At 41.4% G+C, this 16169-nt stretch overlaps 1 protein-coding gene and 1 long non-coding RNA gene across 3 annotated transcripts; one reads left to right on the top strand and one right to left on the bottom strand.

The window, feature by feature from the left end:
- Positions 1-1205: 1205 nt before the first annotated feature.
- ift52 (intraflagellar transport 52 homolog (Chlamydomonas)) lies at positions 1206-14209 on the bottom strand. Of its 2 annotated transcripts, none has more exons than XM_061832583.1 (13): positions 13596-14209; positions 13426-13513; positions 13137-13266; positions 12968-13043; positions 12781-12852; positions 12549-12675; positions 12368-12451; positions 5817-5885; positions 5580-5734; positions 5405-5492; positions 1981-2089; positions 1751-1896; positions 1206-1680 (listed from the first exon to the last, which is right to left on the bottom strand). In XM_061832583.1, exons 1-13 carry the CDS (start codon positions 13706-13708, stop codon positions 1639-1641), a joined length of 1299 nt encoding a protein of 432 aa, XP_061688567.1. In that variant the 5' UTR covers positions 13709-14209; the 3' UTR covers positions 1206-1638. The 2 variants fall into 2 exon arrangements, with proteins under 2 accessions (XP_061688567.1, XP_061688566.1); XM_061832582.1 differs by having other exon boundaries at positions 12968-13024; positions 13103-13266; positions 13596-14204.
- Positions 14210-15407: 1198 nt separating this feature from the next.
- Positions 15408-16169, top strand: LOC133507501 (uncharacterized). Its single transcript, XR_009796826.1, has 2 exons — positions 15408-15550; positions 15622-16169. It is a non-coding gene; the product is annotated as an uncharacterized LOC133507501 (long non-coding RNA).

The following is a 16169-nucleotide window of genomic DNA, read 5'->3' as shown; positions in this document are numbered from 1 at the left end:
GACCATTTCATTATTCCTGCAATAGACAGAAAAGATGTGGTTTTGACACCCAAAGATGCATTTGAGAAAGGAATAGATACTTTTCACTGACGTCATGCCGACCACTTGTTTTTTGTTTCCAATGCCATTTTGGACAGCAAGATCGTGTCTACATATCATGGTTCTGAAGCGATAAGTGTATACTGAAATGTTTTGACTGCGGTTATCGTTTGATATTTATCTTGAAAGTCCTTTGCGAAACGAACACTATAACCAGAAGTGATGAAGGCACTTGTGCTGGCGTGAGGAATAAAGAAAGAAGAAGAAAGAAAGAAGCCACATGTGAAACTTGAGAGCATTTTGTCGTCGTCAGCGGGGCGTGACGAGACAGGACAATAAGTGAGCGAGCTACAGAGGTTGGCAGGGGAAAAAGCGAAATAAATATCACCTACGTTAAAAAGTACAGTTGGACTCACGTCTATGTTATTCAACACCATGACAGCAAGATCATAACATCGTGTCAGAGTGACAGTCGTATAACTACGGACTCACGAGGGGCAAACGAGGACGACGATGGCGTACATTCGGTGTTCCAAGCCCGAGGATGGACTGGGACTCATCCAATTTACCAGATGCGTGGCGGCGATTCAAGCAACACGCCGAACTCATGTTCACAGGACCGCTTAAAAACAGAGTTGAAGAGGAAAAGTGCAGTTCCTGCTGCTGTGGATCGGAGACTAAGATAAGCTGCTAAAAACTTATTACGAAAAATTCTTTGATTATCTCACTCCGAAAGCAAACCCCATATTTGCTCGATATAAGTTTCACGAGAAGGCGCAAGGTAACTGTGAGTCATGTGAGCACTTTGTGACAGAATTCAAGCTGTTGGGTACAGACTGTAACTACACAAACAGTGGTGAGATGGTCAGAGACCACATCGTTTTCGCTACCAACTCACCGAGTGTGCGCGAAAAGTTACTTAGCCAGGGGCCGGAAGGCACACTCGAAAAAAGTCATCGGCATAGCCTGCTCCCAAGTGTTAGCAAAAGTGCAGCGAAAGGCTATTGCTAGCGACAGCCACGAGGTTCACGTTATCCACCGCAAACCTGGAAAGCAAAGTTTCCTGTGGGTGTTAGTAGGCATACTGACAGCCTAAAGACCTCCATAAAGATATGTAACAAGCGTGGAGGATACCACAGTAAATTAGTTGAATGCCCAGCAAAAGGTAGACAATAACTTAAGTGTTTATTTCTAACAACCAGTACCCACACAAAGAAATACCATGATGAAAAGGCCGTTACACGCTTATAAGCAAGCCAATAGTCACAAAAAGATCACAAAAAAACGCGAGTTGTATTGTAGTTTTGCTGCCCAGTGGGCGTCGTAAACAAAAGTCATGTGACTCCTGACGTCTTGTGAAAAGTATCTATTCAACAAAAAAATGTTCTTCGGGATTTATGGAATGTACCAATGACTTTAATTACTTTAATATTTGCAATATTGTTAGCATTTTAATATACATACGTATAAAATATAAAGATAATCCAAAAACACTATTGTGCTTGTTGCGGCTGACAACAAATATGCCTACATCAGCAGCATGGTAATGGTAGTGTTTGTCAAAAAGTCTGGAATATTAAAAGTAATGTTCAATCCAAGTCAAGATGGGATGAACCGTGCCTCTGAGTTGGCATCGTGCTCCTGGAAGAAAATAACAAATATTTAGCTGAATACATTAATGTACAATAACTCTATTTTTAAGAGTTCTCACTTGATTGAGTTTCTTGAACTCTGCAAGTTGGAAGAAAATGTGTTCCAGTATGTGCTTTGCATCCCTTTGATCTTTGTCCAACTTGGGAGTCACGCCCAGAATTTCACCACATTTCCTTATATAAAACTCAAGGTCATCATCTGTACCTGAAACAAGGGACAGGAAAAATGGAAAGATTATTCCTTTAAATATAAACCATCCATTCCTTTTATTTCAAAGACCGTACTTACATTTATTGGTGAGCTGTGCTAAGCGCACTTTCTCTGAAGAGAAAGCTTCATCTAAATCAAACAGGTCCAGCGTCGGTGGGGACAAATCACTCAAGATTGGAGGGAAGACCTAGAAGGTAAAACTGTAGTTTAAAACCGCTGCCTTGATCAAAATGTAATTTGACATAATTCAATTCGAAACACATCCATCAATTTTCTTTGCCGCTTATCCTCATGAGGGTCGCGGAGCGTGCTGGAGCCTATCCCAGCTGTCATTGGTCAGGAAGCAGTGTACACCCTGAAGTGGTTGCCAGCCAATCGCAGGGCACATAGGGACAGACAGACAGTTGCACTCACAATCACACCTAGGGGCAATTTAGAGAGTGTCCAATTCATATTCCATGTTTTTTGGGATGTGGGAGGAAACCGGTGTGCCTGGAAAAAAGCCACACAGGCAAGGGAAGAAACTCAGAACTGTGAGGGCAACGCTTTCCAACTGTGCCACCATATATAATACAATCATGTAAAAAATAGCAAGCGTAGTAAAACATCCATCAATCAATTATCTGTGCAGCTTATCCTCACAAGGGTCACAGGAGTGTTGGAGCCTACCCCAGCATTTTTCGGGCGGGGTGGACCCTCAAAGAGAATAATATAAAACTCTCCTACAAATTCTCTCATTATTGTGGCATTTAACAGAATGAAATAATTTTGGTCATCCTGACTGATCTGAAACAAGAGAGGTTGAGTCTAATTTGACTTCAGACAGTGAGACAAAAAAAAAATGAAGGTTATGGCTTCAACTGTTGTTAACCATTAACTGTAATTAACTATTAACTGTAGTTTACTACGTGGTGGCATGGTGGATGACTGGTTAGAGCATCTGTCTCACGGTTTTGGGGACTGGCGTTCAAATCCCGCCCCCACCTGTGTGGCGTTTGCATATTCTCCCCATGCCTGCTTGGGTTTTCTCTGGGGCACTCCGGTTTCCTCCCACACCCCAAATTCACGCATTAATTGGAAACTTTAAATTTCCCTTTGGTGTGATTGTGAGTGCAACTGGTTGTTTGTGTCGAAATGTGTTTTTACACAGTGAAAGTAAAAGTAAACTTCTGGCTTCAACTATACAGTCAATTTTAATTCATGTGGTTCCACTTGGACATGATCAGCACCACTGCAGTCTGACATTTCTTTTGCATCAGTTCCATAGTTTGAGGCCAAAGCTCCAGTCAACAAAACACCAGATTAGCGAGGTAAAGCTAAAGCAATACTGTCGTATCCCCCTCCCCCCACACACACACACTGACTGACTGACTGACACACATTTTACAAAATCCCAGGGAAATGCCAGATAAACTGAGGTTCAGGATCATAATGAACTAAATGAAAATCAAAGTGTGTAAATTGTACTTTCTCTCTGAAGTAGTTGTGCATGGTGATAATGTTTAACGAGTAAATTTACATACTTATTTCACATCTGTGTGCGTGAGTGGAAGGGACCCATACTACATGGTGACAAACATGTCAGACTGTTGTTGATGTTCCAGTTATGCTAATTTGACATGGTGGTGTGCCCCATGAGTAGCTACAGTAAATGTGTGCACACTTCAGTAAACACAGGTCATTCTCATAAATTACCAATGGTTTTCATGTCAAAAGACTTTCTTGTTGTTTATTTTTTTTTATTGTTGTAATTAAAAAAATCCTTTTCAATCTAGGGTAATTTTTTTTCATAATAATTTTACTTTATTTCTATAAAACTTGGGGTGTTGTTTTCCCTCATAATGTCACATTTGTCATAATTTTTTTCTGATTATGATTTTATGCATAATTTTAAGTATTTCCACATTAAAAGTGCACTTTATTAATGGAAAATTGTTTTTCCTTGGAATATTAAAACTTTAGGAATAAAACCTTTTTTAAGAACGTTTTGTGCCAACTATGCGCTCATTTTTTTAAACTTGTCATTGTAGCCGTGCTTGGAGAGCCAATCATATTTTTGATTGGTACTCGGTGTAACAAGTTGAGAACCAGTGCATGAGTATACTGGAAGGTAGGATTTCCACTTCTTCTTCTTTTCCCTTCGGCTTGTCTCAATTAGGGGTCGCCACAGTGTGTCATCTTTTTCCATCTAAGCCTATCTCGTGCATCTTCCTCTCTAACACCCACAGTCTTCTTGTCCTCCCTAACAACATCCATCAACCTTTTCTTTGCTCTTCCTCTCGCTCTTTTGCCTGGCAGCTTCATTCTCAGCACCCTTCTACCAATATACTCACTCTCTCGCCTCTGAACATGTCCAAACCATCGAAGTCTGCTATCTCTAACCTTGTCTCCAAAACATCTAACTTTGGCTGTCCCTCTAATGATCTAATTTCTAATCCTATCCCACCTGCTCACTCTGAGCGAGAACCTCAGCATCTTCATTTCTGCTACCTCAAGTTCTGCTTCCTGTTGTTTCTTCAGTGCCATCGTCTCTAATCCATACATCATGGCCTGCCTCATCACTGTTTTATAGACTTTGCCCTTCATCCTAGCGGGGACTCTTCTGTCACAAAGAACACCAGACACCTACCGCCAACTACTCCACCCCGCTTGGAACAGTTTCTTCACTTCCTTACCACAGTCTCCATTGCTCTGTATTGTTGACCCCAAGTATTTGAAGTCGTCCACCCTTGCTATCGCTTCTCCCTGGAGCTTCACTCTTCCCCCACCGCACCTCTCATTCATCCACATATACTCTGTTTCACTTCGGCTTATCTTCATTCCGCTCCTTTCCAGTGCATGCCTCCATCTTTCTAAATGTTCCTCTGCCTGCTTCCTGCTTTAACTGCAGATCACAATATCACCTGAAAACATCATGGTCCAAGGGGATTCCAGTCTAACCTCATCTGTCAACCTATCCATTACTACTGCAGTCCCATCTCCACACCTCACCGCTGTTCTGCTGCCCTCATACATGTCCTTTACTATTCTAACATATTTTTCCGCCAGATCGGACTTTCGCATGTAGTACCACAGTTCCTCTCTGGTCCTCTGCCTTTCTATAGATCTACAAAGAAACAATGTAGCTCCTTATGACCTTCTCTGTACTTTTCCACGAGCATTCTCAAGGCAAATAATGCATCTGTGGTACTCTTTCTCGGCATGAAACCATACTGTTGCTCGCAGATACTTCTGTCGTGAGTCTAACCTCCACTACTCTTTCCCATAACTTCATTGTGTGGCTCATCATCTTTATTCCTCTGTTTCCACAGTTCTGAACATAGCCTTTATAGGGGTAGGATTTCCGCAATACCGAAAAATGGGGTTATGCTGTCTATTTTTCAAGTATTTAGTACATTGAATCATTATTCATGAAATAAAACACATGCAACATTAAGCCATGGCTTTTTATTTTTTTTGTGAAATAATATAACATGACCAGGAAGGTAGAACAGATACTTACAGCAGGTTGCAATTGAGGGAGGGGGCTCTCAAACTGTGGTGCGATCAGCTGAAGTGGCTCATCTTTGACATTAAGGTGCTTATACACACTGTGGAACACAGGACATTCTTAAGGAAAACAGAGACACAAGGAAGTCTGTAACAGTAAGATTCCTCATTTCTCATCACCATTTTACCTGAGGACTTGGGGTAAAGTGTCTGTTGACAAACTGAAAAAAGAAACATCCAGAAGAGAGGTGAAGTCCCTGGGGTTTTCGTCACCCTCTTGGAAGTACTGCGTGAGTTGTTCTGACAAACACCCAATGTGTGGCAACATGGTGTAATCTGTGATCTAGACAGTATAAAGCACAGCTGTTTTTAATGGCACTACTTAAGAGTCAATGTCCTTTTCCAACTGAATTTCACAGCCTCACCTCTGGATCTTCTGCATCAATCAGATTCAGCTGAATAGTGTCAGTCATGAGCCATTGGAGCACAACACCCTTCAGTGACAAGGTAGAGTTTAAAAAAAAAAAAAAAAAAAAAAAGCATAAACGTCACTACTTTTTACTCAATTCAGGGTGTACCCTGCCTCCTGCTCATTGACAGCTGGGATAGGCTCCAGCACTCCCCGCGACCCCCGTGAGGAGAAGCGGTGAAGAAAATGGATGGATGGATGGATGATGGATGGATGGATGGATGGATGGATGGATACAGTGAATACTCTGTTCTCGAACGTCTCCGTTCTCGAACAAATCGGTTTTCGAATGAAAATTTTTAGATTTTTTTGCTTGTTTTCAAATTAAAATCGGAACTCGAACGCCCCTGACAAAACCCGGAAATAACACAACATGCACAGCCAGACCAGCTGACCCATGATACGCTTTGTTATTGTGAATTTGAACACCTCCCCCCACCAAAACCCAAAACAGAAAAAAACATAACGTGCGCGGCGCAACCAGCTGACCCACCCACGACGCACTTTGTTACTCTGTAGAACACAGCCTCTGTACGCAGATGTGTCCCGGTAGAGATCGTTTTTTTCTTCCTATTGAGGACTATTAACCCTCATCATGGCTCCAAAGAAGGAAAGTGGAAGCTCACAACCGAAGAACTCCTACACCTTCAGGAGGAGCAGAAGACGAGGAGATGTTGTCTGATGAGGCTGAAGGCAAGAAAGATGCCCCAAGTGCTGATATCAAAGCAATCTGTGGCAAATGGAACGAAATCCATAATTTCGTAGAACTTCATCACCCCAATAAAGCCGAATGTAGCGGAGCACTGCAAAATTTTAATGATGTTGTGATGAGCCACTTCAGAGAAGTGCTTAAAAGACGGCAGAAACAAGTGACACTGGATTCGTTCTTTGTGAAAAGGGACCAAGTCAGTTGATTGCTTTTTTTGTTGTGAACTTTAATAATGCTGTGTTCCTTTAGCATTTCTACATTTTAGTTTTGTTTCAAAGATTTTGTTAACTCAAGTTACGAGTTAATGTATTTCTGTTACTTTTTGTAAAAATAAAAAAAGCCCACCCCCTCGCATTATTGCTTGTGTAAAGTTATTGTGCACTTTTGTTAATTAAAAAAAAAAAGTTGCCAAGGCTGGGGGGCGAATCGCAACAGGTACGGCAATGCACTTTCAGCCTAGCCCACTCTACTACTAAAGCATACATTTTAAGCAAAAAATAAATATAGTTCTGAAATTATTTTATTATATGACGTATTTAAACTACATTATACATGTATTCCTACTATGCAGTTTATTATCAGGAAAAAAAAACTCCTTTAAAAAGCCTAAATTTTTAGGCCTGGAACGCATTAGTTCCTTTTCCATTCATTGTAATGGGAAATATCGATTCGGTCTCTCGAGCTGCCTTCTGGAATGGATTGTGGTCGAGAACCGAGGCTGTGCTGTAACTTCAACCAGGACTTTGCTAATGAGTTGACCAATGTCTTAAAGCTCAAGTGTCATCAAACGGATGATTTTTGGTATATTATTAATGAAAAACCCGCAGCCAATATGGTCCCATGTGTTTTTTCACCACAAAACATGATTTTGACGTATACAGCTTTTTGTAACTCCCGCCATGAAAATCCTCCCAGGAATTTGTTGTCGAGAAGAAGCAGGAAGTGATGTAAAGGACAGTGGCGCCCCATCGTTGACTCGTTTGTTTCCATTAGTTTTACCTCCGCGAAGGTAGCTCGTTGTTCCTTCGTGTTAGCCAAAATGCCGGCTCATTGCATTGCTGGACATTGCTTGAACACTTGGGAGAATGGAATTACCCTTCATAAGTTTGAAAGAGACCCTGTTCGTTGTGAAAAATGGATTGCACGGGTGCAAAGGACGAGAGCTTCGTGGGTTCCAAATAACAGGTAGGTGTGTATACAGCTACTAAAAAAAAAAAAAAATTGTTTGGGGCGGACCAAGTAATCAGTCTCTCTCATAACGTAGCAAAAGATCCGCGTATGAAATGTGTTGATGTGTGCGTCGCCCAGCCAACAATGGCTCACTCAGCCTGTAACATAGCTCAGCTCCACCCCCTCCTTATATAGCACCGCGGGCCGAAACTCAGATACACCGGCTGAGGCGCTGCGTTCGGCGGTCACATTTTCCGCGAAGGCTGCGCGTAGGGCTTTGCGACGGGGGCGGCTCTGAAGAACCCAGCCGAGAATGCGTTACTCATGAAGCGCGCCGGCTCGACCTTGAACACAAAGCGGCAACGCTCGCCTCCGTCATAAGCCACACTGGCCGCCTGCGATGATCCGCGATTGCTCATCTACGCCGCGGAAGTGGATCGGACGGGATGCGTTTGGGCCGTGATGGCATATCATCTGAATATGGCTCGAAACAATAGTGTAATATTGCCCTGAGGCCTTGAAACAATAGTGTAATATTGCCCCGGTAACTTAACTCTGTTGTGTGGTGTTGCCCTTTTCGAAAAGAGCTTCCGTCTCAGAAGGGGCGTTGGAAAAATCCGAATATCTCTGTTGTTCGGCTTCCATAGTAGCAGGCACTACGCGTTTTCAACGGCGGAAGTGACGATGACGTCAAGGACAGATGATGCGACTAATATGGCGACCACTTGGATGTCGAGGGACACTCAATTGCGCAACTTTGTGCTTGGATGACGCGCGCTCCGCTCACTTTTTTTTCTCGTATAGACATTGAAGTGAATACTGTTATATGTATTTTTCATGTCTATTTTAGAATATTTACAGGGATGTCACCCGCACTTTAAATAACCATTACAACTTTTACCCATGTCCTGTTTAAGTACTTGTATGTGCATTTATTTATCCCACTGCGTGCAGGACATTATCACTCAACAAGCAGGAAATACAACTGCATGCATTTACTAGTAAAGTGGTACCTCGGTTTTCGAATGAAAATTTAAGAGATTTTTTGCTTTGGTTTTTGAAAATTGGTATTTGAACACCCCGACCAGCTGACCCACAACGATTTGCTATTGTGCTTTTGAACGCACCCCCGAAAAAAAAACGGAAAAGACGTAACACGCGCGACTGCGCGCTACATTCCTCTGCTCGTGGACGTTTCCCAGTACTGTAGTAACTTTTTTCTTAAAATTGAGCAACATTACCCCCAATCATGGCTCCAAAGAAGGCAAGTGGAACTGCTGGTGCTGAAAAAAGGAAAGTGGTGCGTTAAACTGTCGACTTCAAGAAGGATTTGGTAGCCGAGCACGAATCTGGTCTGCGTGTTTCTGAGCTATCGAAGAAGTATGGCATGGCGAAAGCGACGATAAGCATCATTCTGAAACACAAGGATGCCCTCAAAGCAAGTGATGTTGCTAAAGGAGAAACCGTGTTGACCAAGCAGAGGCCACGGATCTTGGAGGGAATCGAAACATTGCTTCTTATTTTCGTGAACGAGCAGAAGTTAGCTGGGGATAGTGTTGGCGAGGAAGGGAGGAGATGTCATCTGATGAGGCTGAAGGCAGGATGTCTCAAGTGCTGATATTAAAGCTATTTGTGCTAAATGGAATGACATCCATAATTTTGTAGAACTTCATCACCCGAATAAAGCTGAATGTTGCAGAGCACTGCAAACTTTTAATGATGTTGTTTTGTGCCACTTAAGAAAAGTGCTGAAAAGATGGCAGAAACAAACAGATTCATTCTTTGTGAAAAAGGGGCAAGTCACCCTCACCAAAGACATTTGAAACTGTTGTTTTGCATTGCTTTTTTCTTTTGTTCCATTAACCCTACCTCTAGATGGAAGTTCTTTTTTTTTAATGTTACATACTTTCTGTGCAAATAAAAAAAAAAATTTTTTCCCCCCATTATTGCTTGTTTAAAGTTATTCTGAACTCTTGTTAATAAAAAAGGTTTACAAGGCTGGGGGCCGAGTCGCTACAGATACGGCAATGCATAAACTACTAGGCTAGAGCATACATTTTAAGCAAAAAATAAATATATTTCTGAAATGATTTAATTATATAAAGTATTTAAACTATACATGTATTTCTACTATGCAGTTTATTATCAGGAAAAGCTTAAAAAAATCACTTAAAAAAAACATTTTTAGGCTTGGAACACATTATTTCATTTTCCATACATTGTAATGGAAAAACATGCTTTGGTTTTCGAATGTTTTGGGTTTCAACCAGTCTTCTGGAACGGATTTTGTTAGAGAACCACGGCACCACTGTATAGCCAAAGCTTCATTCAATTATTCTTCCAAATCCCTGCAACAATCTGATTGAGTGTATATTTTTCTAGTGATTTTGTATGTGCAAAATTGCACGAACGTGGCACCTTCATGCATCTGGAAATTTGCAACCAAGGATGAGTCGTTTTGGCTCCAGGATTCTCTCTGATTGCCTGGACAGTTTCTTTTGATTTTCCCATGATTCCAAACAAGGAAGCAGATTATTTGAGCTATTGCCTTAAAAACAGTGAAGAAAATGAGTATTTGAACACATTGCTATATTGCAAGTTCTCTCACTTAGAAATCATGGAGGGGTCTGAAAGTTTAATCGTAGGTGCATGTCCACTGTGAGAGAGATAATCTAAAAAGAAAAATCCAGAAATCACAATGTATGATTTGTATGATTTTTTTCACAATTTATTTGTGTGATACAGCTGCAAATAAGTATTTGAACACCCGTCTATCAGCTACAATTCTAACCCTCAAATCCCTGTTACGCCGCCTTTAAAAGTCCACCTCCACTCCATGTATTATCCTGAATCAGATGCACCTGTTTGAGGTTGTTAGCTGCATAAAGACTGCTGTCAAACCCCATAAAATCTGTAAGACTCAAACTTGTAACATGGCCAAGACCAAAGAGCTGTCCAAAGACACCAGAGACAAAATTTTACAATGCCACACGGCTGGAAAGGGCAACATAGAAATTGCCAAGGAGCTTGGTGAAAAAAGGTCCATTGTTGGAGCAATCAGAAAATGGAACCAGCTAAACATGACGGTGAATCTCAATTAGAGTGGAGCCCCATGCAAGATATCACCTCGTGGGGTCTCAATAATCCTTAGAAAGGTGAGGAATCAGCCCAGGACTACACGACAGGACTTGGTCAATGACCTGAAAAGAGCTGGAACCACAGTTTCCAAGGTGATTGTTGGTAACACACTAAGATGTCATGGTTTGAAATCATGCGTGGCACAGAAGGTTCCCCTGCTTAAACCAGCACATTTCAAGGCCCGTCTTAAGTTTGCCAATTACCATTTGGATGATACAGAGGAGTCATGGGAGAAGGTTTTGTGGTCAGATGAGACGAAAATGGAACTTTTTGGTCATAATTTCAGTAACCGTGTTTGGAGGAAGACGAATGATGAGTTCCATCCTAAGAACACCATCCCTACTGTGAAGCATGGGGGTGGTAGCATCATGCTTTGGGGGTGTTTTCTGCACATGGAACAGGACGACAGCACTGTATTAAGGAGAGGATGACTGTGGCCATGTATTGTGAGATTTTGGGGAACAACCTCTTTCCCTCAGTTAGAGCACTGAAGATGCGTCGTGGCTTGGTCTTTCAACATGACAATGACCCGAAGCACACAGCCAGGAAAACCAAGCAGTGGCTCCATAAGAAGCATATCAAGGTTCTGGCGTGACCTTGCCAGTCTCCAGACCTAACCCCAATAGAAAATTTTTGAAGGGAGCTGAAACTCTGTCTTTCTCAGTGACAGCCCAGAAACCTGTCTGATCTAGAGATGATCTGTGTGGAGGAGTGGGCCAAAATCCCTCCTGCATTGTGTGCAACCCGGTGAACAACTACAGGAAACATTTGACCTCTGTAATTGCAAACAAAGGCTACTATACCAAATATTAACATTGGTTTTCTCAGGTGTTCAAACACTTATTTGTAGCTGTATCACGCAAACAAATTGTTAAAAAAAAACATACAATGTGATTTCTGGATTTTTCTTTTTAGATCATCCCTCTCACAGTAGACATCCACCTACAATAAAATTTTCAGACCCCTCCATGATTTCTAAGTGGGAGGAATTACAATATAGCAGGGTGTTCAAATACTCATTTTCTTCACTGTACATCCAAGAAGTGTGGCGTCAATTAACTCATGTTGTCAGTTAACCTATCAGGAGCTTCCAAAGCTATGACCTCATCTTCTGGCCTTCCCCATATTCTTTTGTGAATGTAAACTTTTGACCGCGAAGAGAATATAAAACCCTCCAAGAAATTTTCTCTCATTGTTGTGGCATTAAAAAAATTAAATAATTTTGGTGTTCCTGACTGACCTGAAACAGGAGAAATTTAGTCTGATTTGACTTCAGAAAGTGAGACAAAAAATGAAGTGTTTTTGCATTGTGCATGTAAACCTCTGGCTTAAACTGTATGCATGGTGGTGGAAAGACAAGCGTCCCGTATTCCATGGTGACTTTGCGTATGTGTGCAAGCTGAAAAGGTTTCTACGCATTTGTTAGTGAATGAAGGAATGAGGCCACTCTTTGAGGATACATGATAAAGGATACAGAAAGCCATACTCACCAAGATTTTACTATTCTCCTCTTTGTCAATGAATTGATCACTGAACATGTGGCAAGAACCAACTACTACCAGTTTACCCGTCTCCTAAATAAGACATGAGATTTTTTTTCTTTAATGTCAGTCCAACTAAAACATGAATATTTACTCCATTGAATACAAAATGACTATTTAGAATGCTGACCTTTCCTTGATAGAAGGCAACGACAGGACGATGGAGGGGGAAGCAGATAGACCCAGTTGAAAGAACAGCCACAGCCGGCTTTATCACATTCAGTGTGGCACCATATGGGTACACAAAAGAGAGAGCCCTGTATGAATACAGGATATCTTGGGGTTATTGGAAAAAAAAACATTTAAAAATGAGCAAATGTAGCATTCGTCTGAGAAGAATTATACGAAAATAAACAATTTACTGTGTGTTATTTCCAACATTGTCATCTTCAGTTATTCCTGACAAAGACTTGCCAGCAGCCCGGCTGATCTCCCTAAACAAGAACAATGCAGAACTTTGTGTGGCTCAGAGAAGTCCTCTATAGCATTCACAAAAATATGGATGATAAAAAACAATATACCTTTATATTATCATACATAGCAACTAACCTGTTCAACACACCATCAGACACAAGTGCTTCCTTGGGATGATAGTACTTGTAATACCTGGTCCGAAAAACAGCATCTGTCATTTAGCACACATATCGATACTTAAATATAATATCCACTGACGAGCGACAATACCAACAGTGATGAGGAACATTATATTCATATGCACCATTGTTAACCATAATTCCAAACTCTTCCAAGAGAAAGTTGATGTTTGTGTCAAATTTCTTTTCTCCTCCTTCCCCAAGCATGACCAGGACAGTTCCTTCATTATCCAGGTAGTGTTTCAGAACTTCCAGCTAAAAGAAAATGAGATAACAGTGTGACATCCTGCTTCTGCAGGTCAAGCAGGAAGTATAATTTGTTACATAAAACCCTACCACTTCCACTACCCCCCCCCCCACAACAAACCAATGTTTACTGTGGAACAAATTACCAGTTTTATTTTGAAATCTCACCTCTGATGCTGTAAACTTCTCTCTTGGGCCTGCTGTTATCCACAACTTGACACCTTTTAGTTTGTCCGATGACAGCTCTTCCTTCATACTAGGAAAAAAGAATCGCCGCAAAAACAGATTCATTCAAGCCAGTAGTTCTATACACAACACAAAAAGTCTGACGCCCTTACCTTTGAATTTTCCATTGAGTCCGAATGTGCTTCTGCATGGATTTGTATCCACTGCTGGTGGTAAAGCACTCTCTTTTTGAGGCGTTGAAGACAACAGTATTGTGCTGTTCCATATTAAAAAGGTTCGACCACTACACATTCGCTCTTGTACGAATCTATTCACTCACGATTAGGTTTCGACAAACCCGACTCAACTTTTTTTTGCTTATTATTATTCAACGCTATTCTGTATCAAGTTAGCACGTTTGTCCACCAGTTGGTAAAATGTTGGTTTTCTTTAGATTGTGTTTGTGAAGATTCCGCAAGGAGCAAAGCTACAGTTTTAGCCCAAAGCCGTGCTAACTCTTAATTGTAAATCATGATTATCTGCAGAGCGAGCGGGTTAGAATGTTAGCTTCCAATGCGCCTCATTATTGTATCTGCTCAATTCCACCCAACTCATCAATACGGGGACAATCCAATTCCATTTGCGCTACACGCTTTCGTCGCTAAGTATTTGTATCCAAAAGAGTTCATTGTTTTGTGTAACTGTTGAAGAAATTGGTTACCATGTACGCTACAATCTTAGCAACCGCTTCTTCTTCGTCTCATCCCAGGGTTGCTACAATCCACATACGTCCAAGTTTCCGGTCTAAATGCAACGTTAAGTCCGCTAATGCGACAACAACAAAATGTCTAGAATCACAATCGCTCTCGAAAATCATATTAAAGTAGTCGTAAAATTATTACTTCAGAAGAACGAGTCACATATTGTAACTGTTGCACAAGCAAAAGTGATTATTCGATATTATATTTCTACCACTACATAAATGGCCATTTTCTTTCAACCCTCCCTCTTGGTGACAGGCTTTATATTAAAAAGATACTTAAATCGGCTTTTTTTTAATACAGCTTATAGTTAAAATATTTCGTTTCAGCAGAGACAACGCAACCTCATTAGGACATGGTATTGTTTCAGATGTAAAATAATTGTCAAGTTCTGTATTGATGGCTCACGCTTTGGCACTGACAAAAAAGTAAACCTTATGAAAATCGATTACGAAAAGAAAAAGTTACAACGTCAATGTCGTGCATTGCCTCTCCCAACATGGCCGCCACGTAAGCACAGCACTTAGCCAGGCCCCTATATCCCTCTGGTATGTCTAGCAGTGACTTCAGATTTGTGGAGCTAACTTTAGCATTGATTGCCAACTTTACTTGTAGCCATCCATCCATTAATTTTTAAAGCTGCTAATCCTCACAAGGGTCGCGAGAGTGCTGGAGCCTATCCCACCAACTTCGGGCAAAAGGCTGACTTCACCCTGACCTGGTTGCCAGTCAATCGCAACTCTTTAATTTACATACAATGTTTCTTGAACACAAAAATATGTATATATTTCACAAGCCTAAATGTAACATCAAAAACAAGATATAACTAATAATTTTTAAACAATCTCAAAATGTTTATGATTGGCGGCACAGTGGAACAGCTGAGCTGTTGGCCTCACAGTCCTGAGGACTGGAGTTCAAATCCTGGCCCTGCCTGTGTGGAGTTTGCATGTTCTCCTGGTGCCTGCTTGGGTTTTCTCTGGGCACCCTCGTTGTCGCCCACATCCCCAAAACATGCCTCAATTGAACTCTAAATTGCCCCTAGGTGTGATTGTGACTGTTATCTGTCTCCATTAGCCCTGCGATTGGCTGGCAACCAGTTCAGGGTGTACCCTGCCTTATGCCCGGTGACAGCTGGGATTGTCTTTTTTAAAAAATGTTACTGCCTAGAGTACCCTTCAATTATGGAGTGATCCATATATAGTATTGCTTGTGGGTGGGGTTCTCTTCTCCACCCCCTCTTAATGACTTGCTATGGACCCACCTGGACCAATTAGCAAGTATCCCTAAAAGTTTAAAAGCCATCTGGCGGCTATGTCCCATTCACTCCTTGCCTGTCAACATGGAAAAAGTGACTCATCTTAACGGTAAGGTTAAAACATTTGCTCAGTGGAGTGTGGTAGTCTAATTAGATATGTACAATTTGTTTTTCTTTTAGATATGAGCAGTTTTGAATGTCTAACACCATCGGAACTTGATAGGAAGTTCATTGATGAGCAGCGTTTTACTTTTACTTTGTCACTGGGCCAACTGTCCAGATCAAGAATTTCATCTGATGGCTTAGTTGACGAAAGTGATCTCAAATCACTGAGCCACACTTCTCTAAACGTGGCAACGGCTCCAGCATCTCTGTCTCAGGTCAATGATGTGAATGGCCAAGGGACCAACAATTCTCATCAATTATTGGAGCTACAGGTCAACTCGTCCACTCCTTACATCCTTGCGCAAAAGCAAGCTTATCTGGACTGGTCATACATTGACCTTACCGTCTCTCGAATGTCTTTGGATGTGTCTGTGATTAAGCCGGAGGGGAACAGCCCAAAACCCTTGGAGTTGAGCACCCTGGAACTTTGTAGTTCAAAACTACAATCTGGGCCACATTCAAGATCAGAGGTTTCTCCCTGACATTATCAACTCTTCATATAAATACAATTTGGGGGCGGGATGTATTTTTATTTTAAGTGTTTAATAAAGCTATTTGCTCAA

The sequence above is a fragment of the Syngnathoides biaculeatus genome, chromosome 10 (assembly GCF_019802595.1).
Source record: "Syngnathoides biaculeatus isolate LvHL_M chromosome 10, ASM1980259v1, whole genome shotgun sequence".
Classification (NCBI taxonomy): domain Eukaryota; kingdom Metazoa; phylum Chordata; class Actinopteri; order Syngnathiformes; family Syngnathidae; genus Syngnathoides; species Syngnathoides biaculeatus.
Note: the sequence above shows the minus strand (reverse complement) of the source record. Positions and strands in the feature narration are given on the sequence as shown.